We start from the raw sequence: 22,469 nt of genomic DNA, 5'->3' as shown, positions 1-22,469 counted from the left end.
CTGGACTGGGCAGGTGCACTAGAGGCCTGATGCGTGGGGCTGGCTTTGGGGGCGCCAGACTAGTGACACGCACCTCATGGCTAGTGCGGGGAGCAGGAACAGGACGTACTGGACTGGGCAGGTGCACTAGAGGCCTGATGCGTGGGGCTGGCTTTGGGGGCGCCAGACTAGTGACACGCACCTCAGGGCTAGTGCGAGGAGTAGGAACAGGGTAAACTGGACCGAGGAGATGCACTGGTGGCCAGATGCGCTGCGCCGGCGCACTTATCCCTGGCTGCCAGCTAACTCTCGCCTGGTAACGCTGCGGAGCCCGCACCGGACTGTGCACACATATGGGCGACACAGTGCGTATCTCCGCATAACAAGTTGCTTGCTTGATCCGTCGCTCCCCATAATAAGCACCTGTACATAGCCCATCTGTAAATAGCCCACCCAACTACCTCATCCCCATATAGTTTTTTTTAAATTTTTCCTTTGCAACCTAGTATCTCTACTTGCACATTCATCTTCTGCACATCTATCACTCCAGTGTTATTTGCAAAAATTTTTACTTATTTCGCCACTATGGCCTATTTATTGCCTTACCTCCCTAATCTTACTACATTTGCACACACTGTATATAGATTTTTCTATTGTGTTATTGACTGTACGTTTGTTTATCCCATGTGTAACTCTGTGTTGTTTGTGTTGCACTGCTTTGCTTTATCTTTGCCAGGTCGCAGTTGTAAATGAGAACTTGTTCTCAACTGGCTTAACTGGTTGAATAAAGGTGAAATAAAAAAAATTAAAAATTAAAATGAACAGAAGTTCTGAACATATGTTTAGGAATGACAAGAAAAAAGTGAAATGGTGTTGATTATATTCTGTTTATTACAAAATATAAGACTTTGGAACTGTTAAGAGAATGCTCAAAGATCAAAGCTAATTGATCAGAGAGAAGGAAGATGGTTAAACAGGGAAAATATAACTGTATTGAAAATACATCTATTACGATAAAATGTGTCTTACCAACAAAGATACTGGCATGGCAATACATTCAAAGTATAAACCAATAAATGAAATATACAATGAAAGATATTAAGTTATGATAATAGATAAAGAACCTCTTTATGATAACAGATTTACAGTGACTAAAGTTTTTAAAAAATGTAAAGTTCCATTCTGAGAGCTTAAACTATTTTCACTTACAGCATGACAGCAATGCATTTTCTTAATCAGTTAGTATACACATTTGATAGAGGTAGATTCCCTGTATTTTATAGGGAAATTAAACATTTGAATTCTTCCAACTCATACTCATCTTTTTTTGATAGTAAATGAATGTAGAAACAGAAGGAAAACTTTTCCAAGTTTCCAAGTGAGATTTAACTGCTCCTAGTATTTGAAAACGGGTATAGAACTAATTCAGTAGATATACATTTTCCCCTTTGTACCTTTTGCTAGTGGAGAAAAAGCTTCTTTTCAATGTGAATTGCTCATGCAGAGGGACGAATTCTAACTTTTACTTTTCATGCACAACTCAATCTTACATTGACTTCAATGCATGATTAACACAAAAGGCATGCAGATTGCAGGTTAGTATTCAGCCCATATAGTCTATAGTCATGATGTACAAAACATTAGGAACACCTTCCTAACATTGAGTTGCACCCCCCGCCCCTCCCCTTTGAACTCAGAACTGCCTTAATTCATCAGGGCATGGACTCTACAAGGTGTCGAAAGTGTTCCACAGGGATTCTGGCCCATGTTGACTCCAATGCTTCCCACAGTTGTGTCAAGTTGTCTGGATGTCCTTTGGGTGGTGGGCCATTTTTGATACACACGGGAAACTGTTGAGCGTGAAAAACCCAGCAGAGTATGCAGTTCTTGACACACACAAACTGGTGCGCCTGGCCCCTACTACTATACCTCAATCAAAGTCACTTAAATATTTTGTCTTGCCCATTCACCCTCTGAATGGTACACACATAATCCATGTCTCAATGATCTCAAGACTTAAAAATCCTTATTTAACCAGTCTCCTCCCCTTCATCTACAGTGATTGAAGTAGATTTAACAATAAGGGATCATAGCTTTCACCTGGATTCACCTGGTCAGTCTATATCAGCAGGTGTTCCTAATGTTTTGTTCACTCAGTGTACACGCAATATAAATGAAAGTAAACCATCACACAATAACAAACATGATTGAAGTAAAGCTACAGTTTTCCGATGATGCTCAAGATGTTCAAGATTCAAAATGTCTCCAGCTGTAGAGTATATTCAGGTGGTGAGAGTACACTCAGAATGGCCCTCCAACCACTGACCTGCCCTGGATTTGAATGTCATCAAAAGGGAAAAGGGCAAGGATCTGAAAGGAAGCCATATGATGGGGGTTTATATTTCACATATTTTATACCTCTGATCCAGACAACAGTCCAGTCAGTCTCTTTCATAACAATAAATAAACTGGGGATGTTACAATTTCCCCGCAAATCCTCACAAATATGTATTTCTAGCATTCTCAGTGAATATCACCGGACTTCGAGTCAAACGCCAAATGCACTTTGAGCTGATTTCCCAGACACAGATTAAGTTTATAGCTATAGTCCTGGACTAAAAAAAGCATGTTCAATGGAGAATCTTTTTTATTCCAGTACAAGGATTAATTTGTGTGTGGGAAACTGACCCTTCCTGTATAACTCACATCATCATTGCCGTTGGCTAGATCCAGTGCCGTCTCATCCTCCATGTTCCTCAACATCTTGTCGGCCCCAGATTGGCAGAGCAGGTTGGCGATGGCTGCGTCCTGCCGGCCCACCGCCAGGTGAAGTGACGTGCAGCCGTTAAACATCGCAGCATCCATGTCAGCTCCCTTGTTCAGAAGCAGAGTCACAGAGATCACGTCATGGAGCTCCACGGCCAGATGGAGAGCTGTCTTACCACTTGTACCTTCCTGGGGGACAGAGAGAAGACAGGCAAGGGTATCGGTAAATACAATTTCTCTTCAAAAAAGGATAGGGTGAGGGAAAGGCCACCAGGGGGAGCAAAGGACCAAACAATCTTAGTAAGGAACTGTCCTCCTCAATCCAGTTTCTTATTCATTCTAAAACTGAAAATGTGCCAATGTCTTGAACACATAAAATTAGGCAAATTATATCTACTGTATAGCAAGCTTATTTCCCCCAGAAATATATCTGGGGTAGGTAAGGTCAGTCTGCTATGTTGTGTTGAGTTCTATATCCATCCATATGTGACTCAGACTTGCTGGCCTGGGCCTATTCTCTGACACGTCAAGCATCTCCAGAAAACCCCCTGGTTCCCAGCCAGCCTCATCACGACCCAACTCTAATTACATGAATCCATCAGAATCCACTGAGCTTAGGCCGTATCACTATCAGTACAGTAAAGTAGTAAAGGACATAGCTTGAAGGAGAAAGGCTGTACCTCTAAATATATATATTTTTAAATACCATGTGTTCATTAATATATCACATTTGCTCATATCGTGACATGATACATTCCTTTAAAGACAGTCCTCAAAGGTGTAGCTTGATCATCTAAGTCGAGGTAAATGTATATCTGCCCTACTACAAATAAAGAGGATTTAGGAAAGACACAATGTTATGAAGTACTAACTACAGTATTGCAGCACAATGAAATGCAGTACCTGAGTAATACAAGGTTATTGTAAGGGAGTACACCTGGGGAAGTCATTGGACAAACCTGGATGTTGAGGTCTGCCCCTTTCTTCATCAGTAGCTTCATCAGACAATGCTGTCTGTTCACAGTGGCTAAGTGGAGACAGGTGAGACCTGAAAACAAAGACACATTCCTTTAAAAAAAATATCACCTTTCAAAAATCACCTTTCTGAATGAGGGATTAGATTATTTTGACTACATGTTATAGCTAGTATCAAACAAGCATCAGTAAGGTCATACCACGTGACACACAATAACATACATAAGCTACATATCAAACAAAATATACAATTGTTTACAACCATAAACATGATTTCCATCTCCAAAATCTACTAAGCCGGGAACATCGAATACCAGCTTGACAGCAACAACAAATCATTTAAACCACAGTCTTGTCTCGCACAGAGCAATGTCGCAATAAAACACAAAGCACGAGGCAAGAACAAGCTCGCACAGATGCCGACATACTGTAGACGCCAACACAACAACAGGAAGTGGCACTAAATAAAGAGACATCACATCATGGTATCGTTATAGCCTCTCACACAGCGTGCAAGGTGGCAACAGCTGATCATCCAGGGTCCTGTTCAGTAGGCACACAGCGTGCAGGGTGGCAACAGCTGATCATCCTGGGCTCTGTTCAGTAGGCACACAGCGTGCAAGGTGGCAACAGCTGATCATCCTGGGCCCTGTTCAGTAGGCACACAGCGTGCAAGTTGGCAACAGCTGATCATCCTGGGCTCTGTTCAGTAGGCACACAGCATGCAAGGTGGCAACAGCTGATCATCCTGGGCCCTGTTCAGTAGGCACACAGCATGCAAGGTGGCAACAGCTGATCATCCTGGGCTCTGTTCAGTAGGCACACAGCATGCAAGGTGGCAACAGCTGATCATCCTGGGCTCTGTTCAGTAGGCACACAGCGTGCAAGGTGGCAACAGCTGATCATCCTGGGCTCTGTTCAGTAGGCACACAGCGTGCAAGGTGGCAACAGCTGATCATCCTGGGCCCTATTCAGTAGGCAAACAGCATGCAAGGTGGCAACAGCTTTGCAAAGAAGGGCACCTATTGGTAGATGGGTAAAAATAAAAAAAGCAGACATTGAATATTCCTTTGAGCATGGTGAAGTTATAAATGACACTTTGGATGGTGTATCAATACACGCAGTCATTACAAAGTGACTGCGTCCTTCCTAACTCAGTTGCCGGAGAGGAAGGAAACCGCTCAGGGATTTCACCATGAGGCCAATGGTGACTTTAAAACAGTTACAGAGTTTAATGGCTGTAGTTACTCCACAATACTAACCTAAATTACAGAGTGAAAAGAAGGAAGCCTGTACAGACTAAAAATATTTCAAAACATGCATCCTGTTCACAACAAAGCACTAAAGTAATACTCTAAAAAATGTGGCAAAGCAATTCACTTTTTGTCCTGAATACAAAGTGTTATGTTTGGGCAAATTCAGTACCACTCTCTATATTTTCAAGCATCGTGGTGTCTGCATCATATTATGGGTATGCTTGTAATCGTTAAGGGCTGGGGAGTTTTCAGGATAAAAAAGAAATAGAATGGAGCTAAGCACAGAAAACATCCCAGAGGAAAACCTGGTTCAGTCTGCTTTCCACCAGACACTGGGAGATTAATTCACCTTTCAGCAGGACAATAACCTAAAACACAAGGCCAAATCTACACTGGAGTTGCTTACCAAGAAGACAGTGAATGTTCCCGAGTGGCCGAGTTACAGTTTTGACTTAAATCTGCTTGAAAATCTATGGCAAGACTTGAAAATGGTTTTCTAGCAATGATATATGTTTTGAAAAGAATAATGGGACAATGTTGTTCATTCCATGTGCAAAGCTCTTAGACACTTACCCAGGAAGACTCACACCTGTAATGGCTTTCAAAGGTGATTCTAACATGTATTGACTCTGTATTGAATATTTAAGTAAATTTGATATTTCTCTATTTCATTTTCAATAAATGTGCAAATGTTTTAGCAAAAATATATATTTAATAAGCTGTAACACAACAGAATGTGGAATAAGTCAAGGGGTATGAATACTTTCTGAAGGCACTGTACATTATGTAGAACACACATGTAGAATAAGGAAAGTAACAGCTCTATTTCTGACATTTATAGCTGTAATATTTAATGTTTGCCTACTGTAGTGGGCCCAGGGTTGTATTCATTAATGCACACATAGAAAAACGAAAATTAGTGTTTCTTATATGGCAAGTCCAGGTAGGCTCTCCCTGTTTCAGTCAGTTTTTTCACCATTTGGTGCCTAATGAATATGGGCCCTGCTCTCTCACCTCTCCAGTTCTGGGTCTCCAGCACGGAGCCCAGCTTGCTGGGGGAGACATCCCGGGTCATCTCGGTGGCGCATTTGGCCTGGCCCTGCTCGCAGGCCACATGGAGCGGCGTATTGCCCTCCTGGTCCTGCAGCTCCAGGCTGGCCCCGCTCTCCACAAGGCCCCGCACCACCGAAGACAGGCTCAGGTAGGTGGCAAGGTGTAGCGGCGTCTAAGGACCACGCATAAAAATAGAATTACTCATATGGGTACACTCAATATGGCCGCCAGTCCACCCATTACAGAACATTGACTAGGATGTGGATCCCCTTTCTAGTAATTCTATTTCTATGGAACCACATACCAATCCAAACAAACAACCAACAATGGGTTAGTATTACAGGTTGGTGTGATATCTGACTTGGAGTCAGAATGGGCCCTCTTTAAAGTGAATTTAGTACAATCAGGGTTGCTAAGAGCTGATCAAGGATCTGAAGTTAAGTACAGTAGCTAATATCTACAATGAGTGTACAAAACATTAGGAACACCTTCCTAATATTGTGTTGCACCCCCTTTTGCCCTCAGAACAGCCTCAATTCGTCAGGGCATGGACTCAAAAGCATTCCATAGGGATGCTGGCACATGTTGACTCCAATGCTTCCCACAGTTGTATCAAGTTGGCTGGATGTCCTTTGGGTGGTGGACCATTCTTGATACACATGGGAAACTGTTAAGCGTGAAAAACCCAGCAGCGTTGCAGTTCTTGACACAGTCAAACCGGTGCGCCTGGCACCTACTGCCATTCCCCATTCAAAGGCACTTTGCTATTTACCCTCTGAATGGCCCTCATACACAATCCATGTCTCACTTGTCTTAAAAATCCTTCTTTAACCTGTCTCCTCCCTTTCATCTACACTGATTGAAGTGGATATATCAGATGACATCAATAAGGGATCCCCTCGATTCACCTGGTCAGTCAATCTCATGGAAAGCGCAAGTGTTCCTAATGTTTTGTAGACTCAGTGTATGACTCAGCTTAAGTATAGAATAGTTGAACTCTTTAATGCCATAGGAGGCCATACCAAGTGAGGGGATGAGCAACAATACATTGGTAAGTAACTAAAATAAATAAAATGTAGGCCTAAGGCATCTCAATGTGGAACTGCTGATTGAACTGTGTAGGGGGGGAATATAATGACTAATATAACCAGTAGGGCTACCACTGCTTACGTGGCTTTTGGTAAACTCTAACAGAACAGAGAAATAACAAGGCTATGTGTGTGTGAGTCACGGTGTAAAAAAACGCTGACTGTGTCATTTCTGCTCTCTCCGCTTTCCTCTCCGACCCATCAGGATTTCTCCAACGCCACGTCAGCTTGCCCCCCCCCCCCCCGCATGTTCACTCAAACCTCCTCTTAAATCTGCCCTGTCTAGCTTAAAGGTTTTTATCTATGAGAGAGAGAAGATTCCAGATAAGATTCCTCCACTTTTATTCATTTTTTAAAGGCGGGAAAGCAGGGGAGTTTCCAATTTCATTTAAGCTCCCTTATGAAATAACTCTGGATCCACCCACTGAACCCTTACTGTGAGAGGATGCAACTACTGGAGAAAGGGGAAGAGAGTTTCTCATGAATTACACGATGCAGAAATAACATTATCACCTCTGTCGTCATAAACATTGGCAATTGCAATCATCAAGAGGAAGTATCATGAAGGTTAAGTCAGTTTCAGTACACCAGTATAACCAGTGTTGAGGGTGTAAAGAGAGGAGCGTTGCTTTGTTTACTGTACCTGGTACAAGTTGTTCTGGATGTCCAAGACATCTTTGGGAAACAGCTGTATCAATTGGTTGGCAAAGTGTTCATCTTCATGGATGATGGCTAAATGCAGGACTCTAGAAGGGAAACAAAAACAAAACAACATTTCTCATTAAATTTCTATAATAAATCAGATTGATTTATAAAGACCTTTTTTCATTAAATGTGTCATAAAGTGCTTTTGCGGTAACCCGTCCTAGGCCCCACAGCAAGCAAAAGCAGTTTTGAGTTACTGTCATTTAAACGTTGCATTCGACTGGAAAGTGAGCCGCCCGAGGAAAGTGGAATCGTTTCTCATTCAAAACGTCCAGTTACTTTCCTTTAAACGTTTAAAAGTAAGCAGCCTCAGGAGACGAGAACAACATATAATTTGATGGAAAGAATTACCTGCTTGAGCATTCTTAGAATGATATCAGACCTACCTGGAAATGTAACGCATTGCATTAATGTCAACTGGTTGCTTAGCAGGCCACACTCATTGGTTGCGAATGTTGTGCAATAATGGAACTTTTATGCAAAGAATAGTCATGTCAGGAGGATGTTTCATTCCGCAAAGCACTTTTCGAATATGTATCTTCTTGGGTATCATTCACCACTGGAACCGTAGTTATTTGAAGAAGAACAAACAAAACTATCGGTTGATGAAGGGATGTCTAACATACACAAACCGCAGACCTATGAACTTTAACTACACAGTTAAAATGCAAATGCAATGAATTTTGTTCTTTACTGCACCCCATTCACGCTGTCATCACATGTGGTTCATACAGTCAAAGTGGAAAACAGCAACACCAAGAAACACTCACCCCAAAAGCTAAAGGGGAAGTTCTAGCAGACAAAAGAGTCAAATGCAGGAAATAGACACAGTGCTTTGTTTAACCTACATCAAGGCTTTCCAAAACACACTGTTCACACACTATTCCCTACAAAGTGCACTACTTTTGACCAGAGCTTCATTTTCAACCTAACTAACTGATGTGAAAGTAGTGTAGGCCGATAAGGCCAAAAGTCTGCATGTCTGTGGTAATTCTATGAGTTTCATTAATCAGCCTATTCTTGGGAGATAATTACTATGTGAACATGTGCCCTGCCTTGTCTATCATGGGGAATTTCCAGTGCTGTGTTTTATACTTCTGCTTTCCAAGTCGAGGCAACTCACAGGAGTTCATCCGCAGCTTTCACACAAAGGCCTGAGAGTATGTATCACTCCACACTTAAACTCTCCTCTTAGTCGACATCACATGCCATGATTATTGGGATTAGGATAAACATGACACACGTAAAGAAAGAGCTGTGCAGGGCAAAACTACAGGTCATTCACCAAGCCTTTATTTATTCATCCAGACAGCAACTACAACTGGTGGTTGTTTTGATTGTTCGCTTGGTGCAGTAGGCCTAGTCTACGAAAACGCATCCATCTACAAAATGTTATTGTGGTTAACACACTCAGACATCCAGTCATTCCATCAGACATGACGGCATCAATGAAAACGTCACCTGTTTGTTGACAGTGGTAATTTTAGCCTATGCTTTCATTGCCAGATGAAACCCCTAAGAGGACAGCCAAAGAGTAGCACCCATCCAATTCTGTAAGATCTACCAGGTTGATTCTGGAAGGGTCTCTAGGTGATTGGGGCAAAGAGTTGGTTTTTGGGTTGGGCACAAATGTATGGGGTAGGACAGACACCATATTGTGCATTAGAATTGAGTTGATAGACATTTGCATGGACCAATTGGTACTCAATATAGCCTATGCTATGTATTTTAGACAGGGGAAAGTCATAATATATATACAGATATTAAGGACACCGCTGCTGCGACTCTGTTCTTTATTCTTACTCTGATTATTATCTATTCTGATGCCTAGTCACTTTAGCCAGCGTTTATGTACATATCTACCTCAAATACCTCGTATTCCTGCACATTGACCAGGTAGTGGTACTCCCTGTACATAGCCCCATTATTGTGTATTCTATTTAAGCAATAAGGCCTGAGGGGGTGTGGTATATGGCCAATATACCGCGGCTAAGGGCTGTTCTTACCGCGACACAACGCGGAGTGCCTGGACACAGCCCTTAGCCATTGTATATTGGCCATATATAACAAACCCCAGAGGTGCCTTATTGCTATTAAAAACTGTTCACACCAGAATTTGAGCAGTAAAAACAAGTGTTTTGTCATACCCGTGGTATACGTATGAAAGCTGTCAGCCAATCAGCATTCAGGGTTCAAACCACCCAGTTAATAATCCTCTTTTTAACTCTGCATCTTTAGGGAGGGGTCATAAACAAACATTTCATGGTAGTCTACACCTATGGTTTGGCGCATGTGACAAATTTGATTTGATATTGTCAAATTAAACTAAAATTAGCCGACTGTTGTCCATACTTGTGTCTATACTGAAAAATGTGTCAACAAGAATTGTGGGCGGATCCCAATGTAATTAATTCAAATGCAAAGTTGACCATGCCTTGGCTTGCACACACATACACGCATGCGTGTGTTTCTTGAAACGTTGTTCACCAAAACTTCGTCGTCATGACAAGAACACGTTTTACCTTTTCAAAAACACAAAATAAAATATTAGTTATTTAAAAAGAGGTAAATAAAAAACGTACGTGTCTCCATCTTCAGTGATGGTGGTGAGAAGGTTTTCTTCATGTTCACTACATTCTGTGTTCTCTGCGCTGTCATCTTTAGACTTTGAAATGTTGCAGCCCCCTATAATCTCACTCAAACTCTCAACATTTAGTGACGATGACCCATAAGCAGAATCCAAACGCTCCTCTGTGCTGGTGATAGTCAATTTATCCCTGGCTTCACTGGGTTCAGAAGTCGAATCCCGATCTGTTTTGATAAAGGGGTCATCTTTCATTAAAGATTGGAAGGATTCAACACCAGAGTCCATTTGGTTATCCTCCAACAAATCCAATTTCCGCTTCGCATCTTCGGCGTTTTGCATGGTGGCCCGCGATTCACAGTCACTCCAGGTAGTCTTGACCAGTTTAATCCCCGAGAGGCCTATATGTTGCTTGATGGTGCGAGCAGTTCTCGGAGGAAAACTCGATCACACCTGAGTAGGAATTCACTGTTCCTTTCTGAAACCAAAGGTAGCGGTTGAGTTTCATGCCATCGGATCGAGCGCGTTGACTTTCCCCACACCACCAGTTTAGGCTACATGAAAATAAGTGGTCATCTTGCAACAACGCATAAATGGTATAAACACTTCCCTACACGCAAAATGGGGCATTTACTTCAAAACATAAGAGTCTTAATATCAGCAACAGGCTTCAAAATAACTTTGACACTGTCATAACCTGTGGTAAACCTGCATAGTTGAGAGCATGTGAGCGATGAAACGCGATAGGGGAAGCGCTCTGCGCTTACGTGAAAAGGCGGACTGTTTTTGTCTGGAGATGCGGATGGGGAATCCCCGAAGTGCGTATTATGCACTTACATTACAACCACCCCCAACGCTGTGGAGTGTCCCTGGTTTTACAGGATAGGTTTGAACTACACTCCCCGTACCATGCTTTCATTTGTGTTTCTTTCTAAACTAGTGTCACAATGTTTCAGTGAGTAGAGGCCATATGGTAGGCCTAAAACAGCATAGCCTAGACCTATACTCTAATGTTGCATATAACTTTTTGTAGATACAGTGCCTTCACAAAAGTATTCACACCCCTTGACTTTTTCAAAATGTTGTTGTGGTACAGCCTGAATTTAAAATGGATTAAATGTAGATTTTTTTGGTCACTGGCCTACCCACAATACCCCATAATGTCAAAGTGGAATTATGCTTTTAGAAAAATGAAAAGTCAATAAGTATTCAACCCCTTTGTTATGGCACGCCTAAATGCGTTAAGGAGTAAAAATGTGCTTAACAAGTCACGTAATAAGTTGCAATAATAGTGTTTAACATGACTTTTGAATGACTACCTCATCTCTTTACCCCACATATACAATTATCTGTAAGGTCCCTCAGTCGAGCAATGAATTTCAAACAGATTCAACCACAAAGACCAGGGAGGTTTTCCAATGCCTTGCTAAGAAGGCAGATGGGTAAAAACAAAAGATGCAGATATTGAATATCCTTTTGAGCATGGTGAAGTTATTCATTACTCTTTGGGTGGTGCATCAATACAGCTAGTCACTACAAAGATACAGGCTTCCTTCCTAACTCAGTTGGAGGAAGGAAACTGCTCAGGGATTTCCCCATGAGACCAATGGTGACTATAAAACAGGTACAGAGTTTAATGGCTGTGATAGGAGAAAACTGAGGATGGATCAACAACATTGTAGTTACTCCACAATACTAATCTAATTGACTGAGTGAAAAGAAGGAAGCTTGTACAGAATAAAAATATTCCATTTACATTTTTTTTACATTTACGTCATTTAGCAGACACTCTTATCCAGAGCGATTTACAAATTGGTGCATTCACCTTATGATATCCATGCATCATGTTTGCAACAAGGCACTAAAGTAATACTGAAAAAAAATGTGGCAAAGCAATTAACTTTTTGTCCTGAATACAGTCTTATGTTTGGGGCAAATACAATACAACACATTACTGACTACCACTGTCCATATTTTCAAGCATAGTGGTGGCTGCATCATGTTACTGGTATGCTTGTAATCGTTAATGACTGGGGAGTTTTTCAGGATAAAAATGAAACGGAATGGAGCTAAGCACAGGTAAAATCCTAGAAGAAAACCTGGTTCAGTCTGCTTTCCATCAGACACTGGGAGATGAATTCTCCTAACAGCAGGACAATAACTTAAAACACAAGGCCAAATCTACACTGGAGTTGCTTACCAAGAAGAAAGTGAATGCTCCTGAGTGGCTGAGTTACAGTTTTGACTTAAATCTACTTGAAAATCTATGGCAAGACCGGAAAATGGTTGTCTAGCAATGACCAACAACCAATTTGACACAGCTTGAAGAATTTTGATAATAATAATGGGCAAATATTGTACAATCCAAGTGTGCAAAGCTCTTAGAGACTTACCCAGAAAGACTCACAGCTGTAAATTACCGCCAAAGGGGATTCTAACATGTATTGACTCAGGGGTGTGAATACTTATGTATCACGCCTGCTCCCGCTCTCCCTCTCTGGCGCTCAATGGTGCCAGGCTGCCCTTCATTACGCACACCTGTCACCATCATTACGTGCAGCTGCGCAATATTGGGCTACATTAATTTGTTGATTACCCCCTCTATATTTGTCTGCTCCTCAGTTTGTTCCCTGTGTCAGCATTGATGTTGTTATTTTTCCCCTGTCCAGACACTGTTCCTGTTCTGTTTAATGTCCGATGTTTATTAAATGTTCACTCCCTGTACCTGCTTCTCGTCTCCAGCGTCGATCCTCACATTTATGTAAATTAAATATTTCTGTGTTTCATTTTCAGTACATTTGCAAACATTTCTAAAAACATGCTTTCACTTTGTCATAATGGGATAGTATGTGTAGATGGGTGAGGAAAAAAATGGATTTAATCCATTTTGAATTCAGGCTGTAACACAACAAAATGTGGGATAAGTCAAGGGGTATGGATACTTTCTGAAGGCACTGTATGATTAAGCATTCACAATAGGCCTAATACAAACATGGAAATACAACTGGTGGCCTATAGTATAGCCTACTAATGCTTACTCACTGTAAACACAACTTTAGTGGCCAATATAACCTACTAGGCTAATGCTTATTCACTGTAAACATAATTTGAGTGGCCTATAGAAAAGCCTACTAATGCTTAATCGCTGTAAACCCAACTGCAGGAGTTGAAGTGCAAGACTTGTAGCCTAATTTTCCAGCAGAGAGCACTGGTCAGCTTTTTTGAATCCAACCCCAAAAGGTATTTTTCACAGTTGGTGTTCAATATATCTCCTGTAGGCTATTTCTCCTCTCTGGGTGCTCTCTGATTCAGCTCATGGTTTCACAATTAAATAAAGAGGTATCATCTCATCTGTAGCTTTTTCTTGGTAACAAAAGAGACCAATGTGTTAATGGGTGGACAGAGGCTAGTAGGCTGAAATCTGTCAAAATGCCACACCATTCCATAGGAGTCAAACCTGAACGTAAATCCCTTTCCCCTTTTCAAATTAAGCCTAATATCAGTATGGCCATTAGGGGGCAGAATCAGCCATGTTATAGCAGACTTTTTACCTTTGAGAGTTGATACCACGCTTTACAGCCTACAGTACAGGTGATAATACATTAGATGTTAGATGTTTGACTACAGCATTACTGCAGAATTACTACAGCATTACCACAGCATTACTGCAGAATTACTACAGCATTAGTACAACATTACTGCAGAATTACTACAACATTAGGACAACATTACTTCAGAATTACTACACCATTACTGCAGCATTACTACAGCATTACTGCAAAATTACTACAGCATTACTACAGCATTACAGAAACACAGTGCTACAGAGGATTACTTGAATAATATTAACTATAGAAGGCCTAGTATTGCCCATAGCATGAAAAGCTACTCATCAGATTTTCTGTGCATTTCAACTTGCTGTCAAGAGCCGCTGTTGCATATTTTGGCCTGCAGTTAATGTCATTAATGTTCCAAGTGCAATCATATCTGGCCATGCTTTTTGAATGATTAGATACAGTTGAAGTTCAAAGTTTACATACACTTAGGTTGGAGTCATTAAAACTAGTTTTTCAACCACTCCACAAATTTCTTGTTAACAAACTATAGTTTTGGCAAGTCGGTTAGGACATCTACTTCGTGCATGATACAAGTAATTTTTCCAACAATTGTTTACAGACAGATTATTTCACTTATAATTCACTGTATCACAATTCCAGTGGGTCAGAAGTTTACATACACTAAGTTGACTGTGACTTTAAACAGCTTGGAAAATTCCAGAAAATGATATCATGGCTTTAGAAGCTACTGATAGGCTAATTGACATAATTTGAGTCAATTGAAGGTGTACCTATGGATGTATTTCAAGGCCTACCTTCAAATTCAGTGCCTCTTTGCATGACATCATGGGAAAATCAAAAGAAATCAGCCAAGACCTCAGGAAAAAAACTGTAGACCTCCACAAGTATGGTTCATCCTTGGGAGCAATTTCCAAATGCCTGAAGGAACCACGTTCATCTGTACAAACAATAATACGCAAGTATAAACACCATGGGACCACGCAGCCATCGTACCGCTCAGGAAGGAGACGCGTTCTGTCTCCTAAAGATGAATGTACTTTGGTGCGAAAAGTGCTAATCAATCCCAGAACAACAGCAAAGGACCTTGTGAAGATGCTGGAGGAAACAGGTAAAAAAGTATCAATATCCACAGTAAAACGAGTCCTATATCGACATAACCTGAAAGGCCGCTCAGCAAGGAAGAAGCCACTGCTCCAAAACTACTATAAAAAAGACAGACTACAGTTTGCAACTGCACATGGGGACAAAGATCGTACTTTTTGGAGAAATTTCCTCTGGTCTGATGAAACAAAAATAGAACTGTTTGGCCATAATGACCGTCGTTAAATTTGGAGGATAAACGGGGAGGCTTGCAAGCCAAAGAACACCATCCCAACCGTGAAGCACAGGGGTGGCAGCATCATGTTGTGGGGGTGCTTTGCTGCAGGAGGGACTGGTACGCTTCACAAAATAGATGGCATCATGAGGCAGGAAAATTATGTGGATATATTGAAGGAACATCCCAAGACATCAGTCAGGAAGTTAAAGCTTGGTCGCAAATGGGTCTTCCAAATGGACAATGACCCCAAGCATACTTTCAAAGTTGTGGCAAAATGGCTTTAGGACAACAAAGTCAAGATATTGGAGTGGCCATCACAAATCCCTGACCTCAATCCCATAGACAATTTGTAGGCAGAACAGAAAAAGTGTGTGTGAGCAAGGAGGCCTACAAACCTGACTCTGTTACACCAGCTCTGTCAGGAGGAATAGACCAAAATTCACCCAACTTATTGTGGGAAGCTTGTGGAAAGCTACCTGAAGTTAAACAATTTAAAGGCAATGCTACCAAATACTAAGTGAGTGTATGTAAACTTCTGACCCACCGGGAATGATGAAATAAATAAAAGCTGAAATAAATCATTCTCTCTACTATTATTCTGACATTTCACATTCTTAAAATAAAGTGGTGATCCCACCTGACCAAAGACAGGGAATTTTGACTAGGATTAAATGTCAGGAATTGTGAAAAACTGAGTTTAAATGTATTTGGCTAAGGTGTATGTAAACTTCCGACTTCAACTGTACATTGATTATATCATGCTCACGTAATCACTGTGCCATCTACATTTACATTACATTTAAGTCATTTAGCAGACGCTCTTATCCAGAGCGACTTACAAATTGGTGCATTCACCTTATAATATCCCGTGGAACAACCACTTTACAATAGTGCATCTAAATCTTTTAAGGGGGGGGGGGGGTTAGAAGGATTACTTTATCCTATCCTAGGTATTCCTTAAAGAGGTGGGGTTTCAGGTGTCTCCGGAAGGTGGTGATTGACTCCGCTGTCCTGGCGTCGTGAGGGAGCTTGTTCCACCATTGGGGTGCCAGAGCAGCGAACAGTTTTGACTGGGCTGAGCGGGAACTGTGCTTCCTCAGAGGTAGGGAGGCGAGCAGGCCAGAGGTGGATGAACGCAGTGCCCTTGTTTGAGTGTAGGGCCTGATCAGAGCCTGAAGGTACGGAGGTGCCGTTCCCCTCACAGCTCCGTAGGCAAGCACCATGGTCTTGTAGCGGATGCGAGCTTCGACTGGAAGCCAGTGGAGAGAGCGGAGGAGCGGGGTGACGTGAGAGAACTTGGGAAGGTTGAACACCAGACGGGCTGCGGCGTTCTGGATGAGTTGGAGGGGTTTAATGGCACAGGCAGGGAGCCCAGCCAACAACGAGTTGCAGTAATCCAGACGGGAGATGACAAGTGCCTGGATTAGGACATGCGCCGCTTCCTGTGTGAGGCAGGGTTGTACTCTGCGAATGTTGTAGAGCATGAACCTACAGGATCGGGTCACCGCCTTGATGTTAGTGGAGAACGACAGGGTGTTGTCCAGGGTCACGCCGAGGCTCTTAGCACTCTGGGAGGAGGACACAAGGGAGTTGTCAACCGTGATGGCGAGATCATGGAACGGGCAGTCCTTCCCCGGGAGGAAGAGCAGCTCCGTCTTGCCGAGGTTCAGCTTGAGGTGGTGATCCGTCATCCACACTGATATGTCTGCCAGACATGCAGAGATGCGATTCGCCACCTGGTTGTCAGAAGGGGGAAAGGAGAAGATTAATTGTGTGTCATCTGCATAGCAATGATATGAGAGACCATGTGAGGATATGACAGAGCCAAGTGTCTTGGTGTATAGCGAGAATAGGAGTGGGCCTAGAACAGAGCCCTGGGGGACACCAGTGGTGAGAGCACGTGGTGCGGAGACAGATTCTCGCCACGCCACCTGGTAGGAGCGACCTGTCAGGTAGGACGCAATCCAAGCGTGGGCCGCGCCGGAGATGCCCAGCTCGGAGAGGGTGGAGAGGAGGATCTGATGGTTCACGGTATCAAAGTGTAGGTTTTTTCAGAAGGGGTGCAACTCTCGCTCTCTTGAAGACGGAAGGGACGTAGCCAGCAGTCAAGGATGAGTTGATGAGCGAGGTGAGGTAGGGGAGAAGGTCTCCGGAAATGGTCTGGAGAAGAGAGGAGGGGATAGGGTCAAGTGGGCAGGTTGTTGGGCGGCCGGCCGTCACAAGACGCGAGATTTCATCTGGAGAGAGAGGGGAGAAAGAGGTCAAAGCACAGGGTAGGGCAGTGTGAGCAGGACCAGCGGTGTCGTTTGACTGAGCAAACGAGGATCGGATGTCGTCAACCTTCTTTTCAAAATGGTTGACGAAGTCATCCGCAGAGAGGGAGGAGGGGGGGGGAGGGGGAGGAGGATTCAGGAGGGAGGAGAAGGTAGCAAAGAGCTTCCTAGGGTTAGAGGCAGATGCTTGGAGTTTAGAGTGGTAGAAAGTGGCTTTAGCAGCAGAGACAGAAGAGGAAAATGTAGAGAGGAGGGAGTGAAAGGATGCCAGGTCCGCAGGGAGGCGATTTTTCCTCCATTTCCGCTCGGCTGCCCGGAGCCCTGTTCTGTGAGCTCGCAGTGAGTCGTCGAGCCACGGAGCAGGAGGGGAGGACCGAGCCGGCCTGGAGGATAGGGGACAGAGGAAATCAAAGGATGCAGAGAGGGAGGAGAGGAGGGTTGAGGAGGCAGAATCAGGAGATAGGTTGGAGAAGGTTTGAGCAGAGGGAAGAGATGATAGGATGGAAGAGGAGAGAGTAGCGGGAGAGAGAGAGCGAAGGTTGGGACGGCGCAATACCATCCGAGTAGGGGCAGAGTGAGAAGTGTTGGATGAGAGCGAGAGGGAAAAGGATACAAGGTAGTGGTCGGAGACTTGGAGGGGAGTTGCAATGAGATTAGTGGAAGAACAGCATCTAGTAAAGATGAGGTCAAGCGTATTGCCTGCCTTGTGAGTAGGGGGGGAAGGTGAGAGGGTGAGGTCGAAAGAGGAGAGGAGTGGAAAGAAGGAGGCAGAGAGGAATGAGTCGAAGGTAGACGTGGGGAGGTTAAAGTCACCCAGAACTGTGAGAGGTGAGCCATCCTCAGGAAAGGAACTTATCAAGGCGTCAAGCTCATTGATGAACTCTCCAAGGGAACCTGGAGGGCGATAAATGATAAGGATGTTAAGCTTGAAAGGGCTGGTAACTGTGACAGCATGGAATTCAAATGAGGAGATAGACAGATGGGTCAGGGGAGAAATAGAGAATGTCCACTTGGGAGAGATGTGGATTCCAGTGCCACCACCCCGCTGGCTCGATGCTCTAGGGGTATGCGAGAACACGTAGTCAGACGAGGAGAGAGCAGTAGGAGTAGCAGTGTTATCTGTGGTAATCCATGTTTCCGTCAGCGCCAGGAAGTCTAGGGACTGGAGGGTAGCATAGGCTGAGATGAACTCAGCCTTGTTGGCCGCAGACCGGCAGTTCCAGAGGCTGCCGGAGACCTGGAACTCCACGTGGGTCGTGCGCGCTGGGACCACCAGGTTAGAGTGGCAGCGGCCACGCGGTGTGGAGCGTTTGTATGGCCTGTGCAGAGGGGAGAGAACAGGGATAGACAGACACATAGTAGACAAGCTACAGAAGAGGCTACGCTAATGCAAAGGAGATTGGACTGACAAGTGGACTACACGTCTCGAATGTTCAGAAAGTTAAGCTTACGTTGCAAAAATCTTATTGACTAAAATGATACAGTACTGCTGGCTGGTGGAGTAGGCTAGCTAGCAGTGGCTGCGTTGTTGACTTTGAACGTGTAGCTGGCTAGGTAACCTCGATAGTTTCAGTACTACACCTTGTCGTGATACAAAGCAACTTTGTAGCTAGCTAGCTAACATAACACTAATCAAGACGTTCCTTGTATGTATTTAGTTTCTACAATGCTGCTCGTCGGTAATAGTTGGCTGGGTTAGGAAAAATGGCGTCGCGGGGGACGGAAATAGCTGGCTAGCTGACCTCGATGGCTTGCTAGCTAACCTCGGTAATTACTAAACTAAACAATTATCGAGCTATGACAAAGACAACTAAGTAGCTAGCTAGCTAACACTACACTAGTCAAATCGTTCCATTGTAAAGTATTAGTATCTACAGCGCTGCTAGTCGGTAACGGTTGGCTAGCTAGCAGTGGGTTAATGATGACTAGGTGTGTTGACTAAGTCTGGCGCCGCGTCGCGGCTGGCTAGCTCACCTCGATAATTACTCAAACTACACAACTATCTTAGATACAGAGACAGCAAAGACAACTATGTAGCTGGCTAACTAACACCACACTAATCAAGTCGTTACGTTGTAATGTAATAGTTTCTACAGTGCTGCTAGTCGGTAGAAGTTGGCTAGCTAGCCTTCCCTGTAGCTCAGTTGGTAGAGCATGGTGTTTGCAACACCAGGGTTGTGGGTTCGTTTCCCACGGGGGGCCAGCACAGAAAAAAATGTATGAAATTGTATGAAATGTATGCGTTCACTACTGTAAGTCGCTCTGGATAAGAGCGTCTGCTAAATGACTAAAATGTAATGTAAATGTAGCAGTGATGACTAGCTAGCTAGCTAGCAGCTAGGAGTGTTGACTACGTTAGGAGGACGAAGATAGCTTGCCTCGATAATTACTCAAATAATGTATTAATTTCAATTACATGTGCTTGTATTTACACGTTATGCTTTATTTATTTATGTAATTTGCTTTATGATACATTTCTAAATCACCACCAGGTACAGAATATTGTCCAATATGAATTTTCCGTCTGTCTCCCCTCTGTTTCAATGACAAGCTGTTTTTAGAGGGAGATCTAATAACATCACTTTGGGGTGAGCCATAAAACTGGCTCAGGTCAAACTGGCTTACTGGCAACTTGTGTTAAAGGCTTAGATCTTCACTGAGCCAAGGATGGTTTTCATTGAGTAGGCTATGGAGGTTTATACCAGTTCTATCAATCAATTCAAATCAAATCAAATGTATTTATATAGCCCTTCGTACATCAGCTGATATCTCAAAGTGCTGTACAGAAACCCAGCCTAAAACCCCAAACAGCAAGCAATGCATGTGAAAGAAGCACGGCGGCTAGGAACAACTCCCTAGGAAAATCTCCCTAGAAAGGCCAAAAACCTAGGAAGAAACCTAGAGAGGAACCAGGCTATGAGGGGTGGCCAGTCCTCTTCTGGCTGTGCAGGGTGGATATTATAACAGAACATGGTCAAGATGTTAAAATGTTCATAAATGACCAGCATGGTCAAATAATAAGAATCATAGTAGTTGTCGAGGATGCAACAAGCACGTCCGGTGAACAGGTCAGGGTTCCATAGCCGCAGGCAGAACAGCTGAAACTGGAGCAGCAGCACGGCCAGGTGGACTGGGGACAGCAAGGAGTCATCATACCAGGTAGTCCTGAGGCATGGTCCTAGGGCTCAGGTCCTCCGAGAGAAAGACAGAAAGAGAGAATTAGAGAGAGCATATTTAAATTCACACAGGACACTGGATAAGACAAGAGAAATACTCCAGATGTAACAGACTGACCCTAGCCCCCCGACACATAAACTACTGCAGCATAAATACTGGAGGCTGAGACAGGAGGGATCAGAAGACACTGTGGCCCCATCCGATGATACCCCCGGACAGGGCCAAACAGGCAGGATATAACCCCACCCACTTTGCCAAAGCACAGCCCCCACACCACTAGAGGGATGTCTCCAACCACCAACTTACCGTCCTAAGACAAGGCCGAGTATAGCCCACAACGATCTCCGCCATGGCACAACCCAAGGGGGGGGCGCCAACCCAGACAGGAAGACCACGTCAGTGACTCAACCCACTCAAGTGACGCACCCCTCCCATGGACGGCATGGAAGAACACCAGTAAGCCAGTGACTCAGCCCCTGTAAAAGGGTTAGAGGCAGAGAATCCCAGTGGAAAGAGGGGAACCGGCAAGGCAGAGACAGCAAGGGCGGTTCGTTGCTCCAACCTTTCCGTTCACCTTCACACTCCTGGGCCAGACTATACTTAATCATAGGACCTACTGAAGAGATAAGTCTTCAGTAAAGACTTAAAGGTTGAGACTGAGTCTGCGTCTCTCACATTGGTAGGCAGACCATTCCATAAAAATTGAGCTCTATAGGAGAAAGCCCTACCTCCAGCCGTTTGCTTAGAAATTCTAGGGACAATTAGGAGGCCTGCGTCTTGTGACCGTAGCGTACGTGTAGGTATGTACGGCAGGACCAAATCAGAAAGATAGGTAGGAGCAAGCCCATGTAATGCTTTGTAGGTTAGCAGTAAAACCTTGAAATCAGCCCTTGCCTTAACAGGAAGCCAGTGTAGGGAGGCTAGCACTGGAGTAATATGATAACATTTTTTGGTTCTAGTCATGATTCTAGCAGCCGTATTTAGCACTAACTGAAGTTTGTTTAGTGCTTTATCCGGGTAGCCGGAAAGTAGAGCATTGCAGTAGTCCAGCCTAGAAGTAACAAAAGCATGGATTAATTTTTCTGCGTAATTTTTGGACAGAAAGTTTCTGATTTTTGCAATGTTACGTAGATGGAAAAAAGCTGTCCTTGAAACAGTCTTGATATGTTCTTCAAAAGAGAGATAAGGGTCCAGAGTAACGCCGAGGTCCTTCACAGTTTTATTTGAGACGACTGTACAACCATCCAGATTAATTGTCAGATTCAACAGAAGATCTCTTTGTTTCTTGGGACCTAGAACAAGCATCTCTGTTTTGTCCGAGTTTAAAAGTAGAAAGTTTGCAGCCATCCACTTCTTTATGTCTGAAACACAGGCTTCTAGCGAGGGCAATTTTGGGGCTTCACCATGTTTCATTGAAATGTACAGCTGTGTGTCGTCCGCATAGCAGTGAAATTTAACATTATGTTTTCGAATGACATCCCCAAGAGGTAAAATATATAGTGAAAACAATGTGGTCCTAAAACGGAACCTTGAGGAACACCGAAATTTACAATTGATTTGTCAGAGGACAAACCATTCACAGAGACAAACTGATATCTTTCCGACAGATAAGATCGAAACCAGGCCAGAACGTGTCCATGTAGACCAATTTGGGTTTCCAATCTCTCCAAAAGAATGTGGTGATCGATGGTATCAAAAGCGGCACTAAGATCTAGGA

At 43.5% G+C, this 22,469-nt stretch overlaps 1 protein-coding gene across 1 annotated transcript; it reads right to left on the bottom strand.

The window, feature by feature from the left end:
- Positions 1 to 847: 847 nt before the first annotated feature.
- Positions 848 to 11,176, bottom strand: nfkbie (nuclear factor of kappa light polypeptide gene enhancer in B-cells inhibitor, epsilon). Its single transcript, XM_014144009.3, has 6 exons — positions 10,405 to 11,176; positions 7,761 to 7,863; positions 5,991 to 6,201; positions 3,705 to 3,793; positions 2,686 to 2,934; positions 848 to 2,349 (listed from the first exon to the last, which is right to left on the bottom strand). Exons 1-6 carry the CDS (start codon positions 10,746 to 10,748, stop codon positions 2,281 to 2,283), a joined length of 1,065 nt encoding a protein of 354 aa, XP_013999484.1. The 5' UTR covers positions 10,749 to 11,176; the 3' UTR covers positions 848 to 2,280.
- Positions 11,177 to 22,469: the final 11,293 nt, after the last annotated feature.

This window comes from Salmo salar, chromosome 15, assembly GCF_965601325.2.
Source record: "Salmo salar chromosome 15, fSalSal1, whole genome shotgun sequence".
Lineage (NCBI taxonomy): Eukaryota > Metazoa > Chordata > Actinopteri > Salmoniformes > Salmonidae > Salmo > Salmo salar.
The sequence above is the reverse complement of the archived record's forward strand: the minus strand, read 5'-3'. Positions and strand labels throughout refer to the sequence as shown.

What these genes read in the sequence shown, in the direction of transcription:
- nfkbie (XM_014144009.3), bottom strand. Translation starts at nt 10,748, where the DNA reads ATGCAAAACGCCGAAGATGCGAAGCGGAAATTGGATTTGTTGGAGGAT. An exon ending in GGAGACCCAGAACTGGAGAG is followed by an intron (nt 3,794 to 5,990) that starts GTGAGAGAGCAG and finishes CTTTGTTTTCAG; the next exon opens with GTCTCACCTGTCTCCACTTA. An exon ending in GGGCAGACCTCAACATCCAG is followed by an intron (nt 2,935 to 3,704) that starts GTTTGTCCAATG and finishes TCTGTCCCCCAG; the next exon opens with GAAGGTACAAGTGGTAAGAC.